The sequence below is a fragment of the Malaclemys terrapin genome, chromosome 1 (assembly GCF_027887155.1).
Source record: "Malaclemys terrapin pileata isolate rMalTer1 chromosome 1, rMalTer1.hap1, whole genome shotgun sequence".
In the NCBI taxonomy this organism is placed as follows: Eukaryota; Metazoa; Chordata; order Testudines; family Emydidae; genus Malaclemys; species Malaclemys terrapin.
This window is the reverse complement of record NC_071505.1, coordinates 26,992,679-27,014,385: the sequence shown is the minus strand read 5'-3', so window position 1 is coordinate 27,014,385 and position 21,707 is coordinate 26,992,679. Positions and strand designations below refer to the sequence as shown.

Genomic DNA, 21,707 nt, shown 5'->3' with positions numbered 1-21,707 from the left:
TGAGTAAACCATTTGGAAAAGTTTCTTCGTGCTCAGTATCAACAATACCGAAATCCCCAGATTTGCTCAGAACAAATGGATCCAGTGCTGGCATGGTCCATAGTCTCTATACTACCACTTGCTAAAGGAGTTTTATACTTACATTATTTTCACCACGGTTCCCTGATTTGTCACAGATTCAAGAGAATCTCACGTTGTGATACTTTATGTCTAGCATAACTGACTCATGTGCTATATTGTCTGAGTGTGGTTCTGAGAACATAGATCCACAGCCTATTTTCTATTGTAGGTGTCACTATAGTTCCCTGATCCTTTTGGGATTTGCTAAATCAGCAACCCTAAAAAATCTGGGTCTACTATCCTACTCTCATTTAAATACTACTGCGAAGTGTTATCTACCAATGGTTTACTCCAAGAGCCTGAAGCTGTAGACATTCCCTTTCTGGGAGTCCCTCCCGATAAAATCAGTAGTATAGTTCAGGTTTTCCAAAAGTTCTGTCTAGGACCTAGAATAACCTCAGTGGCTTTGAAAACCTTCATCTGGGTTCCCTAACCCAGCAGCCCTTGAGTGCTAAACAGCATTGGTACTAAATTCTCATAAACCTGTTCTCCGGCCCAGATTGAGAGAACTCCAGTCTCCACTGATTCTCATTCAGAGCCTCACTACTTGTTGGCTCTGCAAATGGCTAAAACGTCTAGTCTAAAGCTAATACCCCAGTTTTTAAAATGTCCAATTCTATGATAAGGCATCAGGGGTCTAAACATGGGCATCAGTGCTTTATTTCTGAAGTCATGTGTGACAGGTAAGTGTCACAGGACCTAGAGTCAGAAGGGAAGACTACCTGAAAAGACATGCAGACAGATAGTCCGGTGGGACTTTACCCTGGAAGGGGAGAACTATATAGTGACCTGACCAGACGGCAGAGTCACAAAGAGAGTGGCCACTGGATGAGCAACCAACAGGAGGGGGTGCCAGACAGGACAAGAGCTAATTCCCAGACCTAGTCACAAGGAGACACATCTGCAGTGAGTGAACACCTTCACATCAGGTCATAAAGAGCTTCTGCTCTATTGTCATCTGCCAGTGATGGATCAGTGGATCTGCAGACTATTTCTTATGTGAAATCAATTGCACAGTGATATCCTTCAAGATAACAGGGAACAATAATAAATAAATAAGTACTTTTTGCAGCCGCTTCTGGGACCACATTGTCTTAGCACTGAAGTTCTTGGTTCCAATCAGATTGGGCCCTGATTGATCCCACATTAGGGTTCTGCAGTTGAAAACTCTTTTTCTAGCCTACAAGACTTCCTTTGATCAAGGGCAGAGACTGATCTGTCAGAAGCACAGGTCTCTCACTTAGGACTCGGTCTGGCAGTATGTATTATTTAAAGGGAGTATGCCCAGGTTAGGCCTCTTTGGATACATCTATGCTGGAATAAAAGATCCATGGCTGGCCCATGTCAGCTGACTTGGGCTCTCAGGGCTTGGGCTGAGGGGCTGTAAAATTGCTGTGTAGATGTTCGGACTCGGGCAGCCCCTCAGCCCAAGCCACACAAGCCCGAGTCAGCTGACCCAGGCCAGCCTCAGGTATTTAATTGCTGTGTAGACATACCTTTTTTGGTATGTCTATGCTGCAATGTACGTCCAGGTTCGGCTGACTCTGGGTTAACCAGGGCTTGAGCATCTACATTGATTGTTAACCCTACATTAAGAATTTTCTAACCCAGGCTCAAACCTGGGGCTCTGGTTTCCACATAGCAGAACGTAGATCCAAGTCAAACCAACCATATCCCAGACTCCCATTGCATCCTCTTGAAACGTGGCTGCGCTAGCCCTTTGATCATGGTGCACTTTGAGAAAACTCGACCATCCAACTGCACGTTATAGGAAATTTGAATAGCCTGCCAACACATCCTGCTGAGCAGTCATTTTGCTCTGTGTGCTCCCACCTATCAGAGCCAGCAATGTGGAGGAGGAGCCCTTTGAAGACCTTCTCTTGCTTGGACTTCCACTCCTGTGTCAGGAAACAGGCAGAGCTTCTGTGAGACACTGGTGGACATGTCAGCTGTGTTTTCTGACCCACCAAAGGCACCTGACAGTTTATGATGGAGGAAGACACAGACCTGGCAGACTTGAAGTGGCTGATGCTCATGACACTTGGCACAGCTGTTGATGCCCCCTACCTAACCTGGCACTTCTGAAGCAGGGCCACGAGCACAGACTGGTGGGATCACATCATCATGCAGTCCTGGGATGACCAGCAGTGGGTCCAGAGCTTTCGCATGAAGAAAGCTACATTTCTGGAACTTTGTGAGCAGCTTGCCCCAACCCTCCAGCGTAAAGATACACATATGAGGGCAGCCATCTCGGTCCAAAAGCAGATTGCCATAACCATCTGGAAGCTGGCTAGCCCAAGCTGCTACAGATCCACTGCCAACCAGTTTGGTGATGGAAAGTCGACTGTAGGCAATGTGATGATGGAAGTTTCTGAGACAGTCAGGCATGTGGCTTACCCCAAGGGGCCAGGCATCAAAGATATTCCTAAAGTAACTGCTGGCTTGGAGAAAAGCCCACTGCACCTGGGCTATTTATGAGACTCGTGTGCCCATATTGTGCTGCCCTCAAGGAGCACTTGGATGCATAAACCGAAAAGGGTACTGCTCCATTGTTCTGCAGGCCTTTGTGGACCCCAGAGGTAAATTTGTGAATGTCACCATGGCTTGCACTGGGGAAGTTCATGATACTAGAGTTTTTCATTGTTTGGGAGTTCTGTTTCCAGGCTGGGACACTATTCCCACCAAATGACATTATCATAAATGGAGTTACTGTCCCCACCATTATTCTGGGAGACCCTGCATACCCTCCTTTTGCCTTGGCTTATGAAACTGTACCCTAATTTCAGAGGCCCTGACAAAAGATGTTTTAATTACACTCTGAGCAGATGTAGAATGGTTGTTGAACATACTTTAGGCCGATTGAAATCGTGTTGGAGATGTCTACAGACCCGTTTGCGTGCCAGTGTCATCAAGACTGTCTGCACTACTGTGCCTTGCAGTGCTCTTCACAATCTTTATGAAACCAGAGGTGAGCCATTTCCTTCTGAATGGATCGGGTCCGCTGAATCAGTACACTCAGCCAGAAAGAGCACCTACCACAACTGGAGCTGGATGCACACCCAGACAACAGAAGTCAAGAATGCTTTGTGTTCCCACATTATGGACTTGCATGGTCCAATGAACTCCACCAGAGAGGTCCTTTGGGGCCATCTGCCTGTCCCAAGTTAGGATAAAGGAGGAGGGTTGGGCGTGGGGCTAGCAACTCCACCCCGTAAAAAATTAACCTGCTACAGAAACGCCAACAATAGAGATAACAGAGACTTTTAGCCTGGAAAAAGAAGGGTCTTCAACTCGAAGACACATGATGCTGGGTGGTGAAAGTCGCGAGGAAGCCACTAAGCCAATTACCCTTCTTGCAACCAGGAGGATTACCATCGGTACATGGAACGTGAGGACCATGTACGAGTTAAGAAAGATGGCGCAGGTCGCAGCAGAGATGAGGAGCGGAAAAGAGGCCGTCCAAGAAACACCTGGCGATGCAACCTTCAGGCTGATAGTATAAAAATGGCTATACCTGGAACCAACTAGAGCAAATGGCCCAGGATAGAGGACTCTGGAGCTCTGTGGTTGGCGGCCCATACTCCGATTAGGGTGACAGGCATGAGTGAGTGAGTGATGGTCCAATGGAAGAGGGAGACTTGTACCTTTATGAGTGTGCTGGGGTAGGGGTGGTGAATGGGCCTCATTGTGAGGGTTTATTCAGTGCTTGGGAGGGGTGTGATTTTATGAATGACATGACTACTTAGCCCACCTCTTTGATGAGTCACAGTATGGATTGATGTAAGGAAGTGATTGAAGTAGACAACTGTATGTAGACAACTGTATCTATGAATAGTGTTTGCATACTAATTCCTAATTTTCCCTTCTCATTTATTTACCTTTATTATTTCAAATAGACACTGTATGATGTGATGCAGTGATAGCAATACACTTTCTTGATTAAAATAAAAAGCTTTATTAATAAATTTGTATTAGGGAAGTACAACATTAACCCATTACCAGGCCAGCTGCCATTACCTCACCAAAACACCAGTAACAGTAGAACCTTAAAAAACAAAAAAAACAGTCTATGAACAAGTGCAAACAGTGGAACCATATATGAGACAGAAACCCCTACTGTTGCATATTCCTGCCACGCCCCCGGTTCTTCTTTCCCTTCTTTCCCCATTTGCTGTTCATTTGGTGCCAGGGGAGAGGGATGGAGGCATCCATAGGGGAGGTGGTCAATATGGAGGGCAGCATAAAGCAAAGCTGCCCTACCAAGCCACTCATGGGGGGCTGATTGCATGGGTCACCCAGCCATGGAGTTTTCCAAGCTGTTTCTGGACTATATCACATGGTACTACATGGGGGACTCGGGCTGTGGTGTGGATGATGCAGCAGGAGCCATTAGTGATATCAGCCACAGTTCTCTCTGCTGAGCTCTGACTTTCTCCTTTAGCTGCCATTCCTGTTCCAGGAACTGAGAAGCAAGTGCCTACTCCCACACTGAAACCCTGTCCTCAAGCTGTTCAGCCAGCCTGAGCCTTCCTGCTGGCCTCTTGCCGTGCCTTTCCTCTAGCTGTAAGTCTCTCTGTCTTTGTGACTGGGACTACTTGTTGGCCCTGTTCAGAACTTCAACCATAAATTCATCACAGAAACAATTCCTCTTGGAAAGGTCCATGAAGATACAGTGACCCAGTTCTGCTGTAGTGTGGGCAAGCTGTGAATGTACAGCAGCCAGTAGAGGTCCAGGGGCCCGTAATAGGACAAGACACAGAAGGTTATTGTCTCAATAGCTCAGTGCAGAAGCACAGAAAAAATCCTTGTGGAATTTCAAGGACATAAAATATTACTTTTCCAAACTGAACCTCAGTATATTAAGAGAGGGATGCTTCAGATCACAGAAGCTCCCTGGATGTGGCTGGGTTAATCGCAGCAAAAGAAGTCCAGAGACCATACTAAGTTAAAATTTTAAAGTTGTTTTGTGTTTTCTAGAAATTGCAGCACTACTTGGGTTGGGGGACATTTTGGAGGACATAACAGTTGTTGTGGTGCCCAACTGGCAAAGGGAGGTGTTATTCCAAGCTGCTGGTGGGAAACCTGCAGTGTATGCAAGCAAAGTATTCAAATGTATATTGACTGAACAGTACATCTGAGTGGAGTGGGCTGGTCAGCTACTGTCCCCTGAAATGATGTTGTCAGTAGCTACCGGTGTGGTGCTCTGCTCTTGTTCGATGATAGCAGTTGACTGCGTGCATGTTCCCTCTGTGTGCTGCCCCAGTTCTGCACAGAAAACTGACACAGCAGACCCCGAGAGAACCCCCAAAGACCACAGACTCTGGTAAGGTGCTAAGGAACCCGAGCCAGGTTTATTGTCAAACGAAGCACAGTAATAGTTTCCCATAAACTCTACAAGACATACTACAAATTTGTGCCCCCTGGCAATGGACCGGCTCAGTCAGTGGCGGGACTTTCTACTGCCCCCTAGGCCAGACAAAGATGTGCACTCCGGGACCTACTTTTATACAGTTACAGGACAGATTACTCATCCCTACTGACGTATTGAGGTACAGCCCCTTGATTCATTGGGGGCTATCTCCCTCTTTGATCATGTCAGTTCAAACAAATCTATCCATCATGCTCTCCTTTTGACCCTGTCTTTAATATGCACCTGCCTGTTCCTCATTATCTTTGTGGAGTGTTCTGATGCTATCTTGGCACACGTCCCTCTTATTAGCACTTGTGTGTCGATGCACCTGCTTCTAGCAGCCCTCTTCTTGCCAACTTCTGTGAGTGGGGCCTGCCTCTGGCTCACAGCCCAACTTTTGCTTAGCAATGCCTGGAAGTACTTTGGTTCAGGCTTCAGGCCTCAGACTGCGCTTTTGATACAAGAGTTTGTTTCAGGGCCTCATCTTACTACAAATGTCACTACCTATCTGAAGTTCCTGCTTCAGGAATAGTTTGCAGCTATCAGCCCCCAAGTTTGGGTTAGAATTCATGAGGGAATCAACAGGATGAAATGTTAGCTTTCGTGTGGCCTGTCTTGTTATGGCTGCATGCAAACACACACTCCACAGCTATCCCCTTACTCCCCCTCTCCCTCTGCCATATTTGTGGAAAAAAATTCTAATCTCGGTCAAATTTGGCACAAATGATTTTGTCACATGCATGGACTACTTCTAACTGAAATGGACTAGATTTGTAAATGGAAAACATTTTCACCTTCATTCCTCCTCCCCCTCCCGTTTACTCTTTCTAGGCAGCTGGTTACACCATTGAGTGGTTACAGAGCTGCGTATTTCCAGGCATGGCAATGTAAGGTTATTGTTTTTAAGAAACAGGAATGCCCTAACAAAAATCTGTATCTTCTCAAGTAAGGATTCACTTTCAAGGCATTTTTATTGTTTGTGTTTCCCAGTCACCATTTTGAACTACACGTGATGAGGGGAGCCAAGCCACTGGTAGTATATAATACTCCACTAGGAAATACATGCTGCTAGCTAGGGCTTCTAACAACTTTTTAATTGGTTCATAAAACAGAAATCCCTCCCATTATTATATTAGTAGACTTTAAAATGGAGCCAGAAACTTACCAGCTTCTGTCCCTTTCATGTGTGCTACAGGCTCTGTGGCAGGCTGTTCCTTGGGGAAGGGCATCAAACAGCTCCTTCAAGTACAGCCCCTGGATGTGCTATTGCTGCTCCTGCTCCAAAGCCGCCTCTGAGGCTGGTTTCAGCAACAGTCTCACTTCACTGTCCTCACTCAGCGCCTGCTGCTGGCTCCCATCAGTCCCCATGCTGGGTTCTGGGACCAGCAGGTCACCTTCCTGGCTGACTAGGTCATCATGCACCTCTGTTGGCTCTGGGCTTGGTGCAGTGTCCAGCACCCAGTCAAACCCATCATAAAATGGGCATAATGTCGGCAAGTTGCTTGAGGTGCAGTTCTGGGTCACTTAATCCACTCCCAGCCTTCCTATCAATTGAGGAACCAGGGTGAGGGATAGCTCAGTGGTTTGAGCATTGGCCTGCTAAACCCAGGGTTGTGAGTTCAATCCTTGAGAGGACCACTTAAGGATCTGGGGCAAAATCAGTACTTGGTCCTGCTAGTGAAGGCAGGGAGCTGGACTCAATGACCTTTTGGGATCCCTTCCAGTTCTAGGAGATATGTATATCTATATATGTAAAATAAGTTTTGGATTTACCTGCTCAAAATGAGGTTTAGTGGATGAAAAATATCTGTTGTGCAGTGCTTCCTTCTTCTGCTGGTCAGAAGGGAACTGTGCGGTCTCCAGTAGTGGTCCAATATGGGGACCTGACCATTGCTACCTCCCCACAAAGAGCTCTGTTGCAGCAGAAGCTGGCTGACTTGTATCTTTTGATTGATTTTTACCAGTGACACCATCACTGTGGCATCTGAACACTTACGAGGGGACAAAAAAACACAAACAAATTTAATAGCAGAACAGCGTTGGCCTATGTGTTCGTAGAGCACCTGGAATAATGGGGCCCTGATCCTGACTGGGGCGTTTGATGCTATTGTGTAATATGAAAATAACAGAATCCCCAGAACTTAATGTTTGAGCCACCAGATATGTCTCGCACTACTCCAAGAAGTTAATCAAATGTAACAATTGATCTTTTATAGGGATATAGAAACTCTGCACATTAGCTTCTTTGAAATCACCCCAATATATGGTTAACATTTGTTTTATATTTGCTGTTTCGCTTTGAGGCAAATACTGACATGCTTGTTCAGTTTTCTGTTCTGATGCAGGCAAACTCCCATTGAAGGCATTGTGGGCTTGCCTGAATAATAACTGAGTGAAAACCTGAGAAAGGACCTCAGGATTAAGACCCTAATATATTACTTGGTGAGGTGGAAAAGAATGGGTTAAAAACAGTATGGGAATGTGCATCATATAACATGTCTCTTGTTTACTTCCATCTTTGTACTCAGTGTTGTCAGAATAACTCAGGGTATAGTATTTTAGTTTCATTGCTTATCTAGATCCAGTAGGGGGAGCTCACAACATTGTTTTGTCAGCTTTAAAATGTCTCTCTTTCATAGGTGATTGAACTAGATTTTTAAAAAATCTAGAACCTGAAGAGTATTTTGCCACAGGTTGAAGGGGACACATACTCTCTTCTGGGCACATGATTCTCATTGTCATTAATGGGGAAATCCTGCCCACAGATGAACAGGAGACGGTCGCAGAATATTTTAAAATCGGATCCAAATTTGGGCCTAAATTGTCTGTGAATCTCTTTTCTGTTTGCCCTCTGCTGACTAGAAAGAGTGGCATTAGAATGAAGAGGTCTGGAATGTTTCACTTGTGCACATGTGCTTGAATCCTGTTAGCTTTGGCTCTTTTGCTCAGTGTAACAGTTAAAACAACCGCTTATTGAATGGAGAATGATGTTGGTACGTGTATACATGTGTAAAGACAAAGATCTCTAGGGCTATAGAAATCTGCAGTGTCTAAGTGGAACGCAATGAGGACAACAGATCCTCACATGCAATCCAGGTGTATGAAAAAACTGTCCTTTCAGTAAGGATTCATACAAACGCCATACTCTGTGCTGTGAAAATCAAAAAAATGCCTTTGAAAGAGTCAGTACCGTAATAGTAGGACCTCTTGAGGAAAGATCTAGGATCTTTCTAGGTTCCTTTATGCCAGGTAAGCCACTGATATAACCATTGATATAACCAGGGGGATTCCTACAGAGCAAAAACTGAGGAAGACAGATGTAGGCTATCTTTTTAGGACCCCCTCCCGAGTCCTGGTGTAGGGGCCATGCAAGACCACAGAGCAGAGCACCTTGGAGATTCTGAGCAGTGCTGCATCTGGGGAGAGACTTCCATAACTTAGACCGGTGTTCTCAACCTGCGACCTGAGGGCTGCTTGTGGCCCAATCATCACACAGCTGTAGTAGCCCATGTGACACTCTAAGGGCCTTACGGGTAGTATGTAATGTGGATGTGGCCCACATAACACATATGAGGCCCGCAATAGTAAATAGGTTGAGGACCTCAAACTTAGACTCTCTTGGGCTGTCTAAGGTGTGCTGGGTACTTCAGCCGCCAGAACTGCCTAGAATCAGGAGGGTGCAAAAGTGGCTTAAAGCTACTTATTCCTCTCTTCCCTCTAGTTGTGAATTTGTGCTGTGCCTCTTAGAGTATGTCTTCACTGCAAGTGAAGGTATGTTTGTAGCATGGAAAGACATATCCATGATAGCTTTAATTTAGCTAGCATAGGTAACAGTATGTAGACATGAGAGTATGGGCTAGCAACCCGAGTAGACACCTAGAGTCTTCATCAGGCTTGTACTCAGGCTGTTACCCCAAGAATAAGCCTGTGCCACAATATCTTCACTACTACTGTTACCTGCACAAACTAGATTAAAGCTAGCATGGAGATGCAGAAACAAACAGACCTTCTCGTTGCAAAGAAGACATATCCTTAAGGGTGCACACCATAGAATCTCACCATCATTATTTTCCTGGGGTAACAATTTTCATGAAGGTTGCAATCCTTTCTTAAAACTGGTCTCAGTAGCTCAGTATTGGATAATGTTGTGAGAGAACTAATGCAAAACAGATTACTTTGTATATGACATAGAATTCCAGAGAAGACAGCAGATCAGTGGTCCATTGCTTTATACAAAATTGGCTGTGAAAATAATATATTTAATTCCTTTTTCAAAAATGAGATTAGTTACAATCTCAAATCGGGAAATGCCCCAGGTGATATTGCATGTTTAACTGAACTTTGACCCCTTGTGTGTCTGCACTCTAATTGTCTTTAGCTAGGTGATCATATTATTGCTCAAATACTATAATATACTTTTTTCCTACCACCTTAGGGCTTGTCTGCACAGTGCCGTAGTCTGCACTGGCAAGGATGTAAATTCCGATGTTCACCAGCATGTCGGACATTTCCTGGCCTGTGTGGTCCCTGCTGGCACACGCTAAAAGTTCCATAGTGCACTTCAGTGTAGTTTGTTTTCTTCAATCAAGCAGACAAAGATATAACAAGATCCAATGGCTAGAAGTTGAAAAAAAGCACAAGCTGGGGAAGGAAGGTTGAAATTTATGACTCGGACGACAAAAGACAGAATACATGTGATGCTTCATTGAGACAGACAATGAGAAGCCAATAAAACTAGAAGGTATAGAGTTAAAGTCTGTACAGTTTAAATATTTCAGTTCAGTGTTAAGCTGTGATAGGGATGTGGATGTTAGGAGTCATATGAAGAGCACTTGGTGCAAATGGAGGGAGTTGACAGGAATTCTCTTCAATAAGAATATGCCAAGTAAACTAAAGAACAAAGCATATAACACCATGATTAGGGCAGCTATGATGTATGGGTTGGAATGCTGGCCAAAAAGTAAGAGAGAACCATTGCTTTATACTGCTGAAATAATAATGCTCAAGTGGATGCTGGGTAAGATGAGAGCTGGCAGGCTACTCAGTGAAATAGTGTGAGCCATGATGCAGGTAGTCCTTATGGAAAAGCTGAGGGAGTATCAACTAAGGTGGTTGGGTCACATGAGACGATGAGGTGCAGGATATGTTGGTCTAAGAGTATGTGATCTAGTGGCCACAGGACAAAGACCACAAGGAAAGCCCAGAAAAAGGTGGTTTGGGTTGCTGAAGGAGGACAGAAAGAAGGCTTGTGTCTGCTTGGAAGATACACTCGACAGCAATGCTTGGAGACAAAGAACAAGAGCCGCCAACCCCAACTAGCAGGACAAGGCAAAGGCAAAGAACAAGAACAACATTGAAATTTAGTGTAGCAACAATCCACACTGAGGAAAGTGTCTTGGACTGTATTTGGTCAAACTTTAGAAAAGTTGAATCTTGGGTAGAATCCTAAGTTTGCTTAATGGTTTCAGTTCTTGACTATTGCAGACACTGTTATTCTAGCTATAATATAGCTATTTTCTCCTTGTTTCCTGCCTGCTACCATAAATTTGAATTAGAGATTTAGTTGTCACAAGAGGAGGAGGAAACATTTTATCACTTTCCCTGATAGTGTACCTTCCCTGTTTCTGCTGGAGGTCTCATTGGAGAACCTGAGAACTGGGAACTTTTTCAACGCTATACTGATGGAGTTTGTTGAATGTTTAACAGAGATCTTTCATCTGAATTGTTCAGCAGGTGTTAGAATTAAGTTAAGATGTTAAAATTAAAATTTTCCCTTTTATATTCTCAAATTTCACTTTTTTAGTACTTGTAATATTATAATCCTACTAGTTCTCTAGTCTTCCATAGTGTTACAAGAAAAACAAACAGAAGAAACAGTTTGATTCCTTTTATATTTTATTATTCTGTTTGCAGAAGCATCTAAAATGTGCTAGACTCTAAATACAAAGAAGAAATAGTCCCTGCCCCAAAAAAACATAGTAAAAAAGAGCAATAATCCTCTCCTCCTCCTTCCAGGAGCTCCTGTAAGGTCCAAGGGTATGTCTGTGCTGCAATCAAAGGTGTGATTGCAAGCGTGGGTTGGTATACCTGTGCTAGCTTTCATCTAGCTAGCAGGTTAAAAATAGCAGAAAAGACATGGTGGCACAGGCTGGGAATGCAAGTATGTACCCACAGTCCTCAGAGTGTTCGTACCGCACCATGGTATCTTCACCATATTTAGCTGTACTAGCTAAAGTTAGGTAGTGTGAGTACACCAACTCATGTTGCTCTCGCACCTTCAATTGCATTGTGGGCATAACCTGTGAGTTAAAAGTTCCATAATCCCCTATGACCTGAACAGGGATGCATCTTGACAAACCTGCAGTTACAGGTAAGTAACCTCCTCTTCCTAATTAAATCTCACATTCCCCTTTCTGGGGAGGTAAATAAGTGTTAGTATCCCCATATCACAGATGAGAAAACAAGGGTTAAGTGACTGCCCCACCATCATACAGCAAATACTGTACCCATCACACCAAAGCTAGGTCTTCTGGCTCACCAGCCGAGTGCCTTCCATTGCCACTCATGCAAGTCATTCACCTTTTCTGTGTTTGTTTGTTTGCCTGTCTCTCAAATGAGCTTGTTAAAAATGCTTTGCACTTTCATCTTTAGAGATCAAAGCACTTGCCAAAAGGGGTAAGCAAGCATGAGCAGTCCCATTTTACAGACAGCATAATTAAACACATTGATTTGAAGCGATTTTTCTGTCATTACAGTAGCTGTCCTTATCTTTCTTTTCATTTCGTTGTTGACACATTTGTTGAGCATTATTACTGTTGTACTTCTGTCATCTGTGGTCTTTTTAGATTGACTAAATAGCATCATATAAAATACCTTAAATGAATTGCACCTGGTTGACCCAACAAAAGATTTTGCATTTCAAGTTATCAAAAACTACTCTTCCCTTGTACATAGAGGTACATCACTAATGTTATTGCCTCTGAGTAAACAACAGTTTGCCAATAAAAACACCCCCCAGAATTCCAGGAGGAAAATGTATGCAAGTTCCCTGATTCCTGCCAATAAAGCCCTGCAAGAAAAACTTGTAATTAAACTTGACCTTGTGCAAGAGTAAGGTTTGATTAATCATGGTGTGCTACTGTTAACATAGTAAAATGGGAAGGAAAAGGGACTAGGTTGTCCACAACCTTCAGACCAATCTGTCTCTAATTACCTGTCTACTTTTAATTAATAGAAGCTTCCATGAATGTCTGCAATAGTCCTGTGTAATCTGCATAATAAATATTACCATAGCTTTTCCATTTACTATTTAAGAACCATCTCACATACCACTGAAATGCACCCACCTCTGGGAGGAAATATAACTGTTTTTAACAGGTGCATCATGACAGTTTGGACTATAATTGAATACCACCTTATCCAGTTGAAACTATAGGAACATTTAGTTCAGCAGATTGCAGTTACCCAAACTGTCACTTGGCCAGCAGGGGTCTTGCAGTAAATGCTGCATGATTTTTAACTGACCCCTGCAGGTTACAACTTCATTCTTATATTTAATAAAAAGATAACAAGAAGTGCAGTGCTTCCTAGCACTATGCTGAGACATACTTTATTTATTTATTTCCATTAGTGACCTTGATGTGTTAGCTGCTTTCCAAAGAAGGGAATGTCCCTGACTGACTCCTTGGGAAGTATAGCCTACTTTAGTCACCTGACTTTTTCCTTGTAGATATCCTTCTACACCAGTCACTGAAGATCCACCAGCCAATCCTGGAAAATGTATGCTGAGCACATGTTCTTCACATCTTTTTTTTTTTTTTTGGGGGGGGGGGGGAATTTGGCTCTTTCCAGTAATTTAATAGTGAGGTTCTAGACATTTTATCTACTGTCTCTTGTGCAGTTATCCTGGCAAAACATCTGCATCATTACATAAATAAAAGATGCTCCAAGGGAGCTCTGGTTTCTCCTGTTAACTACTGCGAAACATCTCACACAGCACCCTGCCCCTCCCCGACCATATAGCAAGTGTGAAAAATTGGGACGGGTTGAGGGGTAATAGGCACCTATATAAGAAAAAGCCCCGAATATCAGGACTGTTCCTATAAAATCAGGACATCTGGTCACCTTACCCCTGCCTCAAGAAAGAATGAATAAATAAATAAAATCAATCTTTATCTACAAATATGTATATCTGTTACTCCTGCTGCTTTTAATTTTGTACTTTGTTTCAATATTACTTAGTTACTTGACTTGTATAAATAGTTTTTTAAAAAGCAGCACTTTTCAAAGTGCTTGTTGTTCTTGGCACAGGATCAGTTCTGGTGTCCAACTGGTAGGACCTGAAACTTGTTGTTTAATAAGTGCCTGTAGTCAAAACAGTTGGTGTATGCAACGACTGATCTGGTATTTGTTGCAGCAGGTCATCTGCCTGATTTCTAACCCATGCACAATACCTAATCACGTTGCTGTATTTCTCTGACGGAGGCCGTGGTAATGTGAATCATTTCACGTTCCAAAAGTACAACATGTTTACAGTCATCGTAGAATCAGATTACGTTGGCAGCGCATTCTTCTCTGTAAGTGGTTTCAGTTTACATTTCGTCTTCTAGTAGGGTATTTGCATAATTTTGCTGATCCTGCTTTATTTATAGACCTTTTTAGAAACGGGGAGTCGTTTTAGCTGTTTAATTTTAGGAAGTGGTACTTGTATCTGTTGCAAATAAAGAAACGTGCAGCTCAGAGGTTGTTTTAGCACTGGATAATTAATTTCCAAATGATGTCATTTGACCTAGTCTGGAGTGTATACTACTTGCACTGCTTTTTATCAGAACAACAGTACTTTTCTTTGAATTGGCTGTTTATTTCCTTTGTCAGTTTACAAGAAGGATCAAAATGAAACTGACTGTGCCATTTCCTTTACTGCGCACAGTGTAAGGGTGGATACAGTTTGCGGATATTGTTTCCAAACGTTTCAACTGGACTTGGAACAGTTATTTTGTCAAACTCTCACTGGTAAAGTTATCCTTGGATCGTGCAACACTCTGCTGTGGTTTGTTGGCATCAAATCTGAGTTTATTTTTATCTAGCCTCACATATTTGGTTTTGTAGAGTTTTTTTAGATTGTTGCTACAAAATGAAAGTGCTTACAAGGTGATTATGAGCTCTGGTTATGAAGCAACTGCCAGTTATTGCAAGATGACACTCTCTGCCAATACTTCAGTTGTTCAGTTTTCTGGCTCCTAACTAGAATTGTTTCGGGGAGGGGGAGTTCGTTGTTGTTGTTGTCGTCGTTGTTTTTAATTAGAACTAATGCCAAGCACATTTTCAAACTCTGACCTGGAATTAATACACTGTAGAAAATTTCATACAATATTTACTGAAATAGTAGTTAATAAATTGCTCAACTTTGCACAGTGAATAGCTGTGTAATTAAAATTCAGAGTATAGAACTCAGAGAAACAATATTTTGTGTGTGCACACTGTACGGAATTATCATGAGTAAGTAGCACATTAATCTGTATAACGCTTATGGTATAACAGTTTAATAGACCAGAATCACATTGTAAATGAGATACTACACTTCATTGAACCATTGGTTAAATATTTTAAACAAAGATCGATAAATAGCATTTATACTATACTGAAGGTCATCTGATTGTTCAGTCTGACCTGATGTAAATAATTTGACCACAAATCTTGTACAGCTCAAGAAAGACAACGGAAAAAAAGGACATTTCTATAGTGATAAATGTGGACACTAAGGTGAGTCTTACTGTATTGTAACTGTTTACTGCCAGCAGAATATTTTTAATACATTTTTTTCAGCAATTCAGTTCTGCTTATTCTAATGGAATGTAATACAGAACTATGAACCAAAGTGCTGAGTTTACTGAATTATTCATTAATTAAATTGAAAATGAATATACCATTTTCACCCTCTTTGGTAGATTGCCTTTTTATTTGACTTTTTGAGGATTATAATCTTGAGACTGGAAAGTTTTTTAAAAAAAAAAAAACCTAAGTTTTTGCTTTAGGCTCTGTCTACAGAGGAAATCAAATCATGGTAAACTGCAAATGTGTTTGAACATGACAGTTGCTTCATAAATAAGGTTCTAGCATGTTTTCTCTGACTTTGTGCACAGAGATTTTTTTGGCCTGAGAACTACTTCCAAGCAATACCAAGAGAGACTGAGGTTTTTCATTTGGTAATGGTGTTTGCTCTTCTCTCCCACCCCGGCCAGAACTGTCCCGGTCTGAGCCTTCCCCTTCTACCATTTACAACACTTTGTGATTTTGTATCTCCCATTGATGCACAAGAGACTGTTTTGAAAACTGAATCTTTTGTCTTTTTCCTAGAATTGTTTGTGTTAATGGAGATAAGCATTGTGGATGAAAGAGGGGTATACTGTCACATACTTGTTTTCAGTCTCCCTCAGTTAAAAAACTGAGGTTTTAACATCAAAATACGATCTGTTTAGCGTACACTAAAACAACTGTAGGATCCAACTTTTTAATCTAGTAAAATATGAACAGTTGACACAACTCATTAGAATTAATAAGCATGGACTGAGTACATTTGGGTTTGTCTCCTCTGTACTTCAGAGACTACCTCATATTTTATCCCAGGAGTGGAGATCAGCAGGGATGCTTGATCTTATGAATGTAGTCGTCAGAGAGCTAGGAACGAGACATTCTCAGAGGCAGGTTTTCAACTTTGGAACTTGCTGCATTTTTGTCCCCTCTTTCTCACTGACACTGGTTGGACAGAATCTGAGTTTGCTGACCTTCAGAGCACGCTGCATTTCCATTTTCTTATGTTTTTTTGAGGGGATGGAATTGAGGAGGAAGGATTTTAATCTTCAGTTTTTGTGCATTTGAACGTTCTTATTGATTGTCATTGTATCAAAGTGATTATTAGTATATTTTTAAAATTATGGATCTGTATAAGCACATAGGTTGAGCACGTGCTATTGTTAAAAATAAATAGCCTCTCATGTCACTAGGTAATTGAAACTCATTCACTCTGACCAGGAAGTTTAGATGTTGCTCTTCCTGCAGAATAGTTGTTGTTGTTTCCCAAAGACCAGCCAATGAATTTCCAGGGGAATTAGTAAAGTGGTTCAGAGACCAGAGCTTGAGGATTTGAGCTGTTGCAGCAGAGGGTTTGGGAAAAGTAGAGGATTGCATCGTGTGGTGGTGCATGAAAGAGGGCTGGAAACTGAGAGCAGTGCTGGAGATTCAGGGATCATCCAGTCTTGCTCCCCAAACAGCATAAAGACATCACATCTGGTGTGCACAAAAACCTAATTTGGCTGGGACAATTGGATTACATCCATGTTTCCATGGGACATGGAGAGTTTGCTGGAACAGTTTAATGATAATTTGCAGTGCTATTCCGAAAAGGGAAACTTAATTGTATAGCAATAAAATGAACTTTAGGATCTTGTAATAAAATTTTAAATAAAACAAGCTTCAAGTTGTTTATTATATTTTTCTTTCTTAAAATGCATGTATGTTAATCTAGTGGGGGAAAGTTGAACTCTGTTCTCAAAGATTAACGCTGCTAAGATGTTAACTCCTTGGCAGCAGAAGCCAAACTTTGTTGCTGTGAAGTCAGTTGCCGCAGTGGATGAGCAGAAACCCACAGGCAAGCACAAAAGGATTAATGCTGTAAAGGATCGCAGATCTGCTTGTGTTGTGACCGATTACAAATGCTTGTGGATTTGACAGTAGTTCTTTTATAAAATAATTGAACTATACTTAGTTATTTATGGGTAATGCGAACATATCAATTTACAAACACTCCAGTAAATACGTGATGTTGTCTCCCAAATTTTATACCTACTCAGGTGAACAAATGTATTTATAGCATTGCAAGATATCTGCAGAAATTGCAACAGGTGTGGAATTCAGTTTAGCATTATAATTACTTGTATTGATTTATCAGAGGCACATATCTAGCATTAGTTACTTTTATAGGACTTTTTAAATAAAAACAGAAGTGTGCTTGCTAGGATGACTAGGTTATTTGATGCATGTACAGTGATTATGCTATTTAACGTGAACATGTAGGACCTCATTTTCAACAGGTTGTACGCAGATAAATTCGCTTGCACTTCTGTGCCTAATTTGCATGCACAATTACCACAGGTGCATGTAGAAATCCCATTTTTACATGGACAAATTGCCAGTTACATCCTTATTGGATATTTGTGTGTGCAAATATCTAATGGGAGAGTACAAATTGTATGTGCATTTTTGTGTGTGCAGTTGTGGTTTTTCTTTTTTCCGTTCTTTTTATAGGCTATGTATTGGCAAATCAATAGAAATGTAATCTGAAAAATAAAACAAGCTTAAACAACCAAGTTTAATTTCCAGGAACTTGCAAAGGGAAGAATGCAGCCATTCTATTTAGGCAACTGAGTATGACAATGGACGTGATATTTTCTTTTTCATATGTATAGGGAGGTATATATTTTTCCATTTATTTCCAGCAGTCCTTAAGGTATTTTCAGCTGAGGCCAAGTAATATTTCTGGTAATTCTCAAAGTACCTGCTGAAAATGTGGAAGGTTATTTATAGCCATGTTTTGTTTGTAGGTATTCAAAGATATGGAAGGAAATGCCAGATATAGCTGTCAGTACAGATCACAAGAAAGTCGGCCATTCTCTTATGCTTTAGGTAAAATATTAAAAATTGTCCTGGTAACCTTTCTTCCCTTCCCCCAAACACATACACATTTTAAAAATGGAGGGATAAACTATTATATATGAACATAGTGCTCCTTATTTCTGACATTTCACATAAGTTACAAGTGCCATTGTGAATGTATTGCTTTGCTCTTGGGAATTAATCGATTGGGAAAGTTTTTGATGGAACAAATCAAACTTGCTTGATTGAAAATTACATATAATGAGGACTATATAAAAAAAATCGGAAGCTGCTCATGTATGTGATTCTTTAGATGACTCTAAAATACTCATCATCTTAAATGGTCAATATCTGTGCCTGTAAATTAACCTGAGTGTCTTTCTTTCCAGAAGATTTATTTTAATTATCTATAAATGGGATATATCACCCTCAACTACTACATCCTTAGGTATAGTGCTTAAGGTATCATTTTCTAGAAGGCAGTCAGTCTTGACAAGACTATTAGCTGAAGTGATAGTCTGAGCAGTCCATGTTGAATATTTAAGGAGGAAAAGGTTTTACCAACAGTTTTAATTCACAGGGAGTCTGTCATTGTAGAGGTTCTTGGTTGGTTACATAACAGCACCTTGTCATCAGAATCTCAATAGGGTAGTGGTAAAATTTAGACTATAATTCAAACTTGTTTTGTTTGGCGGGACAAGGTAGATTAAATTAAAACATTTGCAGTAAAGGAATTACAAGATGTTACACTGGTCCACAACCAAATTGCATAAAATAATTAATATGGTTTAACTAAATAAGAAAAGTAACAGTACCTTTCAAAAATGACTTATTGCAAGTAAAACTGTTGTCAGAAATCTGAAATATAAAATCAGAAGAATAATAAAAGGTGATCTGACAAGAATATTTTTGAAAAATTGAACTTGTGCCTTCTTTTTACTTATTGATGTTTGTAAGTTTATTCTTTTACTACTTTTTATTAACTTTAAAAAATTGGAATGTCAAGTTTGGTGTTCCTTGAGCTGTTGGAGGACCCCTGGGAATAGGGTGACCAGATAGCAAGTGTGAAAAATCAGGACGGAGGTGGGGAGTAATAGGAGCCCATATAAAAAAAAACCCAAAAAACCCAAATATTGGGACTGTCCCTATAAAATCGGGACATCTGATCACCCTACCTGGGAGGTCTCAAGGCATGTTTATCATGAGTCTGACAACTTACTTGAAGGGTGGGGGGTGGGGTGTTGAATCTTTGAGAGGCTTCCTTTATTCAAAGTGTTGTTTAGTCATTGATGTTAAATAGGTTTCTGACAAAAACAAAAAAGTTTAAAACCTTCTGACTAAAACTCACTTCCATTTCTTTGAGCTCTTGTAATATCACCATTGCACTGGTTTTCCAGGCATCACAGTCTTCTAAGCTAGACAGAACCTAAATGGCCACTGTAAAAAAACATGCAAGGAAAAAACTGGGGTGGATGGAAAAGAATCTTTTCTAGCCACTTTTATACATGATAAAGAAGCAAAAAGGAGTACACCTCCACTTTTGTCCCCCTTTGCACACCACCTCTAAGTATTCAGTGTATAGTTCCCAAGCACTGCATAGATGTCTGTCTACCACAGATATTATTTTATTCTTTGCTTCTTCAGTGGAGGGCAGTGCCATTGGTTATTGGAAATTAGCAGTACTGGTGACATTTAGGAATTTGTCTTGCTTCCAACTAAAATCAGTGGTAAAATTCCCATTACGTCAGTGAGAGCAGGATCGGGCCTTTATGGGCAGAGTGAGTGTGGGGAAGGATGGGGAAACAACAGGGGGGAGGGATAGCTCAGTGGTTTGAGCATTGGCCTGCTAAACCCAGGGTTGTGATTTCAATCCTTTAAGGAGCCACTTAGGGATCTGGGGCAAAATCAGTACTTGGTCCTGCTAGTGAAGGCAGGGGGCTGGACTTGATGACTTTTCAAGGTTCCTTCCAGTTCTAGGAGATAGGATATCTCCATTAATTTTTTTATTTTATTTTGTACACAGTTGTTTTTGTTTCATATTTACCCATTGGCATTATGACTGATTTCAACAATAATTAACTAGTGTAATGTTGTGTGCTGAAAGCCTCATGATTTCAACACTGAATGGTATAACTTCATCTTTTTTAACTGCTTTTATTTAACTTTTTTGCCTGTGAAATGCTTTAAAATGTATTCTTTTGTCCATTACAGAACGAAGACACAATTCAATGTGTAAACCTTCCCCATCTCCAGCTTCTCCACCCTCCAATTCCAGGACATCACTAGTACAAATTAAACAGAAATCCTGTATCAGCGGCCATAACCCTGTCAGCAGCAACTCAAAGCCATTCAAAACTCCCAAAGACAATCTACTTACCTCCACTAGCAAACAGCACACAGTCTTTCCTTCAAAAGTATCAAGGGATAAACCATGGTAAGTACCATTACAGTGGATAGCTGATTTGTCTACGCGTGTTTATTTGTATGTTTATTTTAAAACCTGTTTGTGTAGCTCATGGTCCTCTAAAGAATATACGTTTTCTTCTCTTCTGAATGCATAACCTGAGCCCAGGGATTTCCTATGGGGGGGAATAGGGAATAAGTGTTGTGTTGTTTCTATATATATTTCTATAAAACCTGACCCCAGGTGTGTGGCGATAGATAAAAACTCTAGGAGGAAAGAGGAAGATTGAAGGTTCACCTTCCTAATATACTATAAAATGTTCACTTCTCTGAGATATAGAGCAAGGGAGATGTCTTTTAAGTTTGGTAACTTAGATCCATAGAGCCCGTGGACCATCTGACATCACTTAGGCCGACCTTAAAATTAATATGCTTAAATAGTAAAAACAAGATTTTCAGTAGTGCTCAGCATTGGCTTCGCTAAAGTCAATGAGGGCTTGTCTTCTACAGCCCTACCACTCGTTTTGGGCACCAGCTACCACTGAACCTCATTGTTTAAGTGCTGACAGTATGATTCATGCTCTGTGAGACTGCATAGAGCAAAGTACAATTTGTAAAAATCGCTGTTCTCTAGGTCTTTCAGCGTGGATGGTATTGTATATGCATTTAGGCTGTGAGATCTTTGAGACAGTCCTCTTACGTCTTAATGTTACACCGTCAGTGTTTAACAAACTAATTGAGCACAGTGGAGTTGTGACAATGTAAATAAAGGCTAAATTTGTATTTTAAATCTTAAGAAACTAACTTGTCTTCAGTTATATGGAAGAAGGATGCTTTTGTGATTAAGGCCTCAGACCAAAGACATCTGGATTTAGTTTCTGGCTCTTAGGATATGTCAGCACCGCAAGTGGAAAGGTGCTTTCCAGTGTAGATACAGACACATCTAGCTCTGCTTGAGCTAGCATGCTTACAAGTAGCAGTATGGCTGCAGCAGCTAGGGTTAGCCTCCTGAGTTCATACCTGGGGGTTCGGCAGGATTGTACTCGGACAGCTAGCCTGAGCCACCACCCGTGCCATCCAGCCGTGCTGATATTTTTAACATGTTTGCTCAAGCAGAGCTAGT

At 41.3% G+C, this 21,707-nt stretch overlaps 1 protein-coding gene across 9 annotated transcripts in view; it reads left to right on the top strand.

Moving 5' to 3' along the window:
* The window catches only part of ATXN7L1 (ataxin 7 like 1), a 183,571-nt gene that overhangs the window by 93,558 nt on the left and 68,306 nt on the right, over positions 1 to 21,707 (top strand). For 5 of the 9 annotated variants that reach the window (XR_008443842.1, XM_054018381.1, XM_054018367.1 and 2 more), the window contains one exon: positions 20,393 to 20,615. Coding sequence is in view for 8 of the 9 variants with exons in the window: in XM_054018381.1 (XP_053874356.1) it covers positions 20,393 to 20,615 (223 nt within the window). In the remaining variant the exon portion in view is untranslated. Of the gene's footprint in view, positions 1 to 14,028; positions 14,107 to 14,399; positions 14,543 to 14,660; positions 14,681 to 18,134; positions 18,212 to 20,392; positions 20,616 to 21,707 lie in introns of those variants that run through there. The other 4 variants (XM_054018416.1, XM_054018441.1, XM_054018425.1 and 1 more) reach the window with 4 other exon arrangements.